This window comes from Euleptes europaea, chromosome 7 (assembly GCF_029931775.1).
Source record: "Euleptes europaea isolate rEulEur1 chromosome 7, rEulEur1.hap1, whole genome shotgun sequence".
In the NCBI taxonomy this organism is placed as follows: Eukaryota; Metazoa; Chordata; class Lepidosauria; order Squamata; family Sphaerodactylidae; genus Euleptes; species Euleptes europaea.
Window position 1 is genome coordinate 28,748,897 of NC_079318.1, and position 9,738 is coordinate 28,758,634.

Genomic DNA, 9,738 nt, shown 5'->3' on the forward strand with positions numbered 1-9,738 from the left:
ACTCGGGGGGAAACACACACCCCAGGCAGAACCGACAACAGCCCCCTTTGGCTTCCCCCCCACCCACAGAAACTGCTCCCTCCCCACACACACACAGACTCTGCTTTCCCCCCCCACACACACACATACACAGGAGAAAAGTTATAGATTAAAGCCCCCAAAGGGGTCTTACTGTGGCTGTCTTCTGTTGCATCAGGAGGGGCTGGGGAGGACTTGTAATCCAAGATGATTCCAATTAGGCACGGGACGTTTTGCTCTGGAGAAGATGCACACAGGATCGGCTCGCTGATCCATTCATCCCAATAGGGAAAAGGGGAAAGGGGAAAGGGGAAAGCCCATATCTCGGGACCCCCTGACCCAATGTTCACAAAACTTGGGTGGTCTCTTAAGAACACTGGTCTGAAACTCCGCTCAAAGTTTGGGATCTGCACCCCAAAAAATGCGCCCCTGCAGCCACGGAAAGAGAAAAGGGGGGGAGGCGATATTTCTGCCCCCACTGAACCCATCTTTACTAAACTTGGGTGGTATCTTAAGAATAACTGTCTGAAGCTATGCTAAAAGTTTGGGGGCTATATCCCCAAAAAAGCGCCCCCTGCAGCCACATAAATGGAAAAGGGGGGGAGGGAAAAGGGGGAGAGCCCATATCTCGAGACCCCCTGACCCAATGTTTACAAAACTTGGGGGTATCTTAAGAAGCTTCATCTGAAGCTCCACTAAAAGTTTGGGGTTTGTACCCCCAAAAATGCACCCCCTGCAGCCATGGAAAGAAAAAGGGGGGGAGCCCATATCTCGGGACCCCCTGACCCAATGTTTACAAAACTTGGGGGGCATCTTAATAAGCTTCATCTGAAGCTCCACTAAAAGTTTTGTGTCTGTACCCCCAAAAATACGCCCCCTGCAGCCACAGAAAGGAGCAAATGTGCACAAGCACCCCACACACACACACAAAGGATTTCGCTCTCTCTCTCTCTCTCTCCCTGGCCGGGCCGCACATCAGCTGATTCCTCCAGTACTCAATCCTGACTGATTGGCCAGAAGAAGACCCAGCTTGCCCACCGATTGGCCGGGGGAGGAGAATGCTGCTTACTGACGGTTATGCTGCTTACTGATGGCCGAATTTGCCGAATTTATTCACGAACTCATGAACTCGCTGAATTCGGCCCCCCCGGTTGCCCGCCATTTTTGAGTTTGGTTCCTCCCGAACTAAAAACCACCGAATCAGGGAAAATTCGGCTGATTTTCAGTTCGGGCCGAACCGAATTGACAGCCCTACCTTTCAGTATCCAGTAACTATTACAAAGACTTTGCCCATACATAAAGCAAAATTAAGAAGAGCTGGAACTCAGAGCAGAGTGAACCCATGGAACAATAAATAATTAGAATGGGAAAAATCCGATCATTATTGGCATTGGCCCTTTAAATGCAATAATTGCTCTGTTTGTGTTTAAAGAGAAGTGGAAGTTTGCCGATTTGTATCCCTAAGGTTTTTGAATATTTGTTGACGAGTTGTAGAATTTTGGAGCAGCTCTTTTCACTCAATTTGTTTTTTTTTCCCCAGAAAGCTAAGATAAGTATGAAAAGCTGAGAGAAGAAAGGCTTGTGTCATTGTGCCACCTGTTTCGTAAACTCAGAATGTCTGTGGATGGGGGAAAAAAGAAACTGTGTCGCTCATTTCTTTCCGTGACTTCTTTTGCATTTGTTTTCTGTTCTTACTGACCGTATGCACCAAGCATTCATTGATAAACAGATTTACTGTATGGAGTGCCCAATAAAGAAGTTATGCAGTTTAGACATGTCTCTTCTATGGATCTTGCACTGTTGTTCTCATCCAGACAGTATCTTGCCACGCGTATAATAACTGAAGCAGCAAGAGGAAGCGTCTCTGTCAGTCTGAAGCATACTGAAATGTGTATAAGCATCAAACTTTGCATACACCCTACATTTCTATTTAGTAGCCTTTTTCCAAAGCAACTGTGCTACGATGCTGCCTTTAGATGTAGAGGGAACTTGGTGGCACTTTAAAGACTTGCAGACTTTTCTGGAGTAGAGTTTGCTTTGCCAGATGCATGGTGAGAGTTTCAGTCTGCAGTTATCCATGTATTGGATTGGATCCAGCAGCCCACAGATACAAGGATAGCAGGTCTTTCCTGCATTTCCTCTCTTCTCAGTAGGCCTTTCCAACCCTGGGAGAGTTCATTCTTGGGGTCACAAGGCCCTTGTGGGCTAAATCCCGTGCAGGTTGAGGGGGATCTGGAGGGGGGGATCATTTTTTCCTCAGTCTTTTGTCAGTGGGGTTGGAAAGGACTACAGGGAGGAGAGGGACCTGGGGAAGATCCATGGTGATCAGTATCTCCCACTGACAGATTGCTGGAGCCAGTGCATAGAGAGAAGGGGGCAGCATGAAATGCAAGCAAGCTTGTGACATTTATATGCAAAACTCAAAACTCAGAATCTCCCAGGGGCTGAAAGTCACCATTCTTCTTCAAAGGAACTTTAGAAGATTCCAGAGGAAAATAATGCTGAATTAGAATTGATCAGTCAATTTAGTTGTATTAACTAAGGCTTCACAAAGCCAAACACTTTTCTTAGCCTCTTTTAAGCTGTTTATCATGGCTAGGGAGATGGTATTACCACCAGTTGCAGCTGTTACGGAATACTTGCTTTGAATACTTCTGAGTTTCTTATAGAAGTGTCACAATGTGATGCATTTCATGCACTGCTCACAGTTCTCTCATAACCAAATCTCCCTGCAGACTGTGATTTCACTGCATGTCATTGCTCCCCAAAATGATGCTTCAATAAACCTAGTAGTCTTTAAGGTTGCCACATGACTTCTCAAGGGGAGAAAAGCTACTTCTCAAGAACTGTGTTTATCTGTTCCATATTAACATCTGTAGTTTGTACTTTGAATTGGTAAAGTACTCCTTTTGCACTATACTCTCTTCAAATCCATTTGGCGGCCCACTGGTGAAATATTTCTGCAGCAAGATGTTCAGCGCAGCTATCTCTGTGGTCAGTGAGCTGGAACATGTTCCCCATCTTCTGCCAGATGTTAAATGATGGAATCAAAACAGATGCTGAAGTGTAGCAAGGCATAGGAGTCCTTCAGAAGGTACTAAAGAACCCCAGGCACTGCGACATGCGGCATCCCTTTAAAAAGAAATAGACCACCCTAATTTTGTACAGCATAACAAGAAGAAGCTGGCAATGAATGCTTTTTTCAGGCATTTAAAGTCTTTCATTTTAAAGAATTCCCTTCACTTTTATTAGCATCTTGGATCATACTTTAAATAGTAACCTAAGTGACAGAGAAGACTGCCCATTTATCCAGGTTTGCTTTTATTTTATTGAGTACTCATTCACTATTCTACATAACAAGCCGTTTTGTGTGTCTTCTGTTGGATCCACCAAAAAACATACCTGATGATTTAGTGAATTCTGGTTTAGAGCACCTCCAACACGCCCCACATCATCTTTTTAAAATTTGTTGCAAATAGCCAAAATGGGGAGGGGGTAATAAAGTGCAGATATCCCAAGGCCCAGTAGCATGGTTGGTGCTGGGGTGGTTTTGAGTTCTGCTGAAATGATTTATTCTCCATGTAGCCCAGAACATGATCCCTGGTTGCCAAAACGATAATATGTGGTTCCAGGCATCATAAAGGCTGCATAAATTATGACCTCAGGAATTGACTTTTTGAAATGCCAAGCATGACAGATATATTTTTCATTTGTTGGGAAAGCTGTTTCCTGGCATAGAATCCGCCTGGAAAGCGGCCGTTTTCAGGATAGCTCCTGAGAGTCCAACTTGCATTTTCCCCCAAAAACTGCATTATAAAGTCCTATAGTGTCAGGAGTAAAGTTATTTCTTGGGGAAAAGGAAAAGAGAAGATTGCTTATTGTTATGAAAGACATTATCGAAAGCAAATAAATAAAAGATATTTTAATAGCACTGATTAAAACCCATGTTTGTATTTATGTAAGCTATAGACTTGCTGTTTAACTTTTGCTTTCTCCTTTATTTAAGTGCATTTAAAGACATGGTAGCATGTTTCCGTTTTGTAGCCTTCCTGTCCTCTTCAGTATCTATAGTATGTTTATTGCCATACTAAATGAAATGAGATCGCTCTGTGCAATACTGTATTTAGTGTTTCTATTCCAATTTTTTTTAGAATGTTAATTTATATGAAAAATAAAACAAATAATGAGATCAGAGTTGCATCGCGTATGTAGTGCTTTTCTTGGGCTATTCTCATATTAAGATTGTTAACTATTATTAACTTCAAGAATAGTGATATTTTACAGGTTTAACAATTTAAAAACTGCTCCTTTTGAAAGACTTGCAGTCTAAATGGTAGACTACAAACAGGCATGGAGCAAGCAGGAAAGGAAGAGCAAGCATATGCAAATATACACATTTCAGGTTGTAGGGTTCTCATAGATATGGCTGGGTCAGCTTCCAAAAAGCTCTTTAAGGGCGAAAATGCATGGTTGCTTTAGCCTCCTTTATTCCGTTTCAGCCAGGATTCAGCCAGGATCAAACGCACGTTCGGTGAAATGCATGTGTTCAATCCTGGCTGAATTGGAATAAATGAGGCTAAAGCAACCATGCGTTTTCGCCCTAAGATAGCACTTAGGTTACCTACCCAAAGTCCAGCCTTTCTCTGTGCATACATCATTTGTGAACGCTTTCATTACCACACTGGTGAACCAAAATAAATTGTGATGGGGCAAGAAGTGAAAATTAAACATTAAAATCTTCCTTAATTTAGACCTAAGCATTCTTAGAATGCGCTATTATGTACAATCCTGGTCTCACAATGGGAGATTTAAAAAAAAAAAACACAAGAACGCTAAAACAATTAAAGTAAATAATTTTGTTAATTGCTTGATAGTCCGTTTAATGTACATTCAAGGAGTGTTGACAGCTAACAAATCTGATTTTCATTCTCAGTTGCTAGGAATGTCATGGGTGCACTTGAGTATGTTGGATGTACCATAAGGTATAAAGCATATTAAGCAGGTAACTAGAAAAGTTCATCTTTCCTCTAGAAGGTTGTGTATTACTCTCATATAACTTCTTGGACCAACTCATTAGACTGTACCAGCGTGTTCTACCTTAATCCAACTCTGCTGGCTGTTTATTATTCCTCATTCACTTTAAAAAAATGGTATCAGCTATCAAGCTGAATTCGTTTTCTGAAATAAGTACATGTATGGAATATGCTCTGAATGGTGTGGTTTCTAAGTAGTTAACTAATTGGTATGTTTACCACCAGATGGCAGGCTAATGATTGGAAAGCACAGCCCCTGTATGAATTACAGAATAGATTCTTCTACAGATGGTCAGTACAGACTACGTAAACTATTGATCAACACTGTTGCATTTAGCTTCAGTAACTGTTGTTCCTGTACCTGGGAGAAAAAAATATGGGAAAGTTGTGACCAGCTTTTTAGTTATTAGGGACAATATTTTAAACCTGTGTAGTTTATACAGCCTTTAATGAAAAGCAGCATTTATACAACAGAAGCTTTCAAAGGCTGGCCGCACGGATGCCTAGGCCTTCCATTTTTTTGGTCCCCATTTAGAGATGTCTTGACACAGAGTGATGTTTAGCTGACTTGGCTAATAGCTACTGACAGGCCCAACTAGTCTTGTGGCATTTGTGTAAGACAGCCATTAGCAGAATGTTGGAAGTAGACTATTCGAATACTGCCTGGCTCCCACAACAACCCAACACTGATGAAAGATTTGGTCTTTCAGTCATTGTTTAGTTTGGATTGCTTTATTGGACTGTTGCCCTGTGGGCAAAATGAAACACACATCCAAATTCTATTCATGTTCACTTGGAAGTTCTACTGAAATCGGCGAGAGTTTCTCCCAAGATACCTGTGCATAGAACTACAGCCTAAACATACCACAGGCTGAATGGTAGGAATAAAGAATGCCTCAACCCCACATGTTGTTAAGAGAGTTTAGCATTATCTTTTGGTCTTCTGCGGGGGGTGGGGGTGTCTTTTGAGATCCTCAGATGTCTGTGTAAAAACATAAGAGCATTTGTAATCAAAACAGATGTAGGCAACTTGGATAGGCCCATGGTTCTCCAGCTTTATATGTAGGACTTAAGGAAATGTGAAATGGTGCCTTTTGTTATGTACCAAGGGGGTAGTAAAGACTGATGAATTTCTGCAACCTTTCAACATGTGTTGAAAAGTGCAGAGGTCATCTTAATCCACATGGATGGTTGTGCCAGAGTTAACTGTTTTTAGATATTAATCCAGAGTATTTATTTATTTACTTCACTTTTAGTCCACCTTTCTCAGTAAGACTCAAGGCAGGTTATAACAAGTGTAATACTCTGACTCATCTGTATTCATTCCAAACCACCAAAGACTATATTCAGCCCTTGGAAGATTTTGGGAGCAAGTAGGCTTGTAGAAGATGGGCAGAATATCCGACTCTATTTCCCATCTAAAGTAATGGGATCCGAACAATGTATCTTTCAGTATCAAAACAGAGATGAAAACTTTGCCACACTTTTGGCAATGCCCAGGTAATTAGGCAGCAAAAGACAGATATCAAAATAACTGAATATGCATGAATTTCATATATTCCTAGAGTATCTTTATTTTATTCTATAATTTAACAATAATACACCTATAAAATAATTATAGTTATAACATTTCTTCAATTTTGTTTTCATTTATAAAACAAACATTAAATAGTATGAACCATTACAAGGTCAACTCAACTCTTTCTTTTAAACATAGCCCCAAGGAGAGTTTTCCCTATTGCAGCATATTTCACTTATCACAGATCGGTAAGAAGCCCTGTTTGCATATTTTTCCTTCACATAGTCGCTTCGCAAATCTTCTGCTAAATTTTGAAACGGGAACTGATGTTAACTCTCTCTCTCTCTGTCTGAGGCAACAGACCTGAGCCACAAGTCTGAATGGGACAGCCATTTTAATCCTTCGATCTTGGCCAAGCAGCTTTAGGAAGTCACAGCACAAGCAGCAGAATAATATATAGCAGTGGTCGCCTCTAAAACTCTCAGCCATCTCTCTCGTGCGTCCCCAAGTGAAGCTCAGCTAATTGTGTAACACTGAGGGAGAAAAATATAGGACTAACATAGCTGCCCAATCTCTCCTCCCCGTGCCAATCCCCATAAACCGATTGGTGAGCCCTAGCGGAGATCAGTCCCCCAAAGCTTCTTAAAGCAGCCTGTCTCACATAATAGCAAACTGTGCCACTGAACCTTTGAATTGGCATCAAACCTGAGCTCCAAAGAAACTATTTCTTTAACCCTTTTGGTGCTCACTTCTGAGGAAACTGGCAGTGAGAAGTGTCACAGAAAACTAGATTTCTTCAGTTGCAAATACAAAGTTCTAAGCAACAATCGTGGATCGCAGCGGGACTCAACCCACTGGAGGAATCATGCTAAAGTATATTATGATGCAGGATGATTGAGTCACTTCTCATATCTTAGTTCCATACAGGAAAGAGAGCATATTCAGTAATACTGAAAATGAGTAAGGCGTACATTGTTTACTCCCTACTCTGATCAGTTACTCTATATTTTGCTTAAAACGTGCCAAGAGTCTCCTGGAGTTACATCTACAAATAGCACATCTACACTGTCTTCTGCTCACAAATTACTCAACAATATGAAAAACATAATCCACAGGGCAGCCTTTGCAACTATTATTCTAAGTCACCAGTAAACAATGAGTAGTAGTGTGATGCTCCAATTGAGGGTGGGGTGGAAATGGGAACAATCCGGCTGTTTTTTTGTGCGAAGAGTTAGTTCTCCTAGCACCATCATAACTCTGCCAAAGAACTTGAAACAGCCATCTTAGACTACTGAACTAGCATGGCCTAAAGCTTTTTCTGAAGCTTGAAAAAGGTTCAGTGAATGAAACAAGCTTTGCCTACAAGGGGACCAGAGAATGATTTATGGTATTGTTTAGATATATATATTCAACAATAAAATAAAATATTGTTTGCTTTGTGCTACTGTGTTTTAATAAGTTAAACACAATATTGTTTTCCTTCAACAAGTACCGATTCAACATTGGTTGAATAAATGCACAACTGTTACTGGGTGAGACAAAGGCTTAAATTAGTGGTGGTGGTGGTAGTACGGGGGGAATCTGCTAAGAGAAACACACAAGCTATCAAAATCCTGCACTTTCAAGGGAGGATCTGGGCCAAGGGTTTAGAAGCTGTATCCTAACCCTTCAAATATTTCAGCACATCACAAAATATACATGGTTATGTCTGTATTAACAAATTTAACAATAGTTTGCTATAGCTGCATTACAAATGGACGAGATGGCTGTTAATGAGTGCTTGAGGCAATCTAGCTGGGAAATGTGTATAAATCCATCGTCTGTCTCTTCGTGGGAAAGTGACAGGTTAGTTATCTCCATGGATTATAAAGTCCACAGGCCTTTTTCTTTCAGTCAGGACAAACAGAAAGCCATCACTTTCCTTTAGCCACTGCTTGCAGTAGCCATGTCAGCCTTCAGCCCAAGGAAGACAGCTGATGTGGAAAGTTCCAAAACTGAGGAGAAAGTCTCAAGACTTCACTGGCCCTCCTCTTCATCCAAAACCAGGGAAGGAGTGCAGGCCAAAAGTTTTTCCACACGGTGGAAATGTTAAGTGTTGGAGTCAACCACTGGTCACCCAATTGGTCATTCCCGAATCTGATGCTGGATTCACCCTTAGTGACAGACCCAATGGTTAAAAAAAAAAAAAACAGCTGCTTTGGTAATAAACAAGGAGTGCTTTGACCAGTCCACAGTAGCCTTTATTTCCAGTAGACAAAGGTGCAAAAGGCTATACAGCTCAAGAAACAACTCATGGCAGAAGAAGAAAAAACCAGACCACTTGCTCATTAGAAAAGTGAGGTCATGACAACGCTGGCAGCGCCCGCTACCGACCCTCACTTCTGTTTGCCTCCGCTGCTGAGGTTCACAGACATACACCGACACTGCTTGACTTTCTGGATTTTCTTAAGTCGGAAAGGGGGGTCCAGTTCAGGACAGTCTAGCTCCACAGTGAAAGAGGTAACCTTCTGAGGCTTGCAGAAAGCACAGGACTGGAAAGATTCCTCCTCCCTTTTCACATGCCGGGGGATATAGAAGGAGTTGCACTGGCCATAGCAGAATCGGTTGATGACAGTGCGGCTTATGCAGCCCTCCTCACTGACGGTCTGCCGCAGCGGCTGCGTTTTGCACCAGTCGCTTTTGAGGTACTTCCTCTCCGTGACAACCAGGGCCTCCTGGCTTGAGGCGAGCACCTCTTTGTTTAGATGCTGCTGCCGCTCGGAGTTGTTGCTTCTGCCGTCTTTGTAAGGTGAAGGAATGGCTCCTGCTGGACGGGTTTTCCGGGTATCTGACACTTGGACCAAAGAGGACACAAGAAGCAAGGATAAAACAAGTTTCCAGCTCATCCTGCAAGAAGACAACAAGATAAAGTGAGAAAACATGGGTCCAGAAAACAGCTCGTGCCCTGTTGTGATGTTTCATTCTAAGCTAGTCTTTTATGAAGCTATAAATAAAGAGATCCAGAAATGTAGTTTCAGTCATATATGAATCTGAGATGGAAATACTTAGGCCATTTGTTCACTTAAGAATACTGAGTAATTATTATCCTCCTAGGAGACTTTTAGATGTTGTTATTACCAATTGTCCAATGCATTGTAAAAAAAAGCTCCATTGTGCCATATAACCACC

At 41.7% G+C, this 9,738-nt stretch overlaps 2 protein-coding genes across 2 annotated transcripts in view; one reads left to right on the top strand and one right to left on the bottom strand.

Moving 5' to 3' along the window:
- FMN2 (formin 2) overlaps positions 1-1,655 on the top strand; it is a 207,608-nt gene extending 205,953 nt beyond the window's left edge. Inside the window, exon 18 of the mRNA XM_056853283.1 lies at positions 1,559-1,655. Within this exon, the coding sequence (XP_056709261.1) occupies positions 1,559-1,585 (27 nt within the window). The 3' untranslated portion in view covers positions 1,586-1,655. The remainder of the gene's footprint in view (positions 1-1,558) is intronic.
- A 7,290-nt stretch (positions 1,656-8,945) lies between these two features.
- On the bottom strand, positions 8,946-9,456 carry GREM2 (gremlin 2, DAN family BMP antagonist). The gene has a single exon (XM_056852424.1). It carries the CDS (start codon positions 9,453-9,455, stop codon positions 8,946-8,948), a length of 510 nt encoding a protein of 169 aa, XP_056708402.1. The 5' UTR covers position 9,456.
- Between the last annotated feature and the right edge of the window lie 282 nt (positions 9,457-9,738).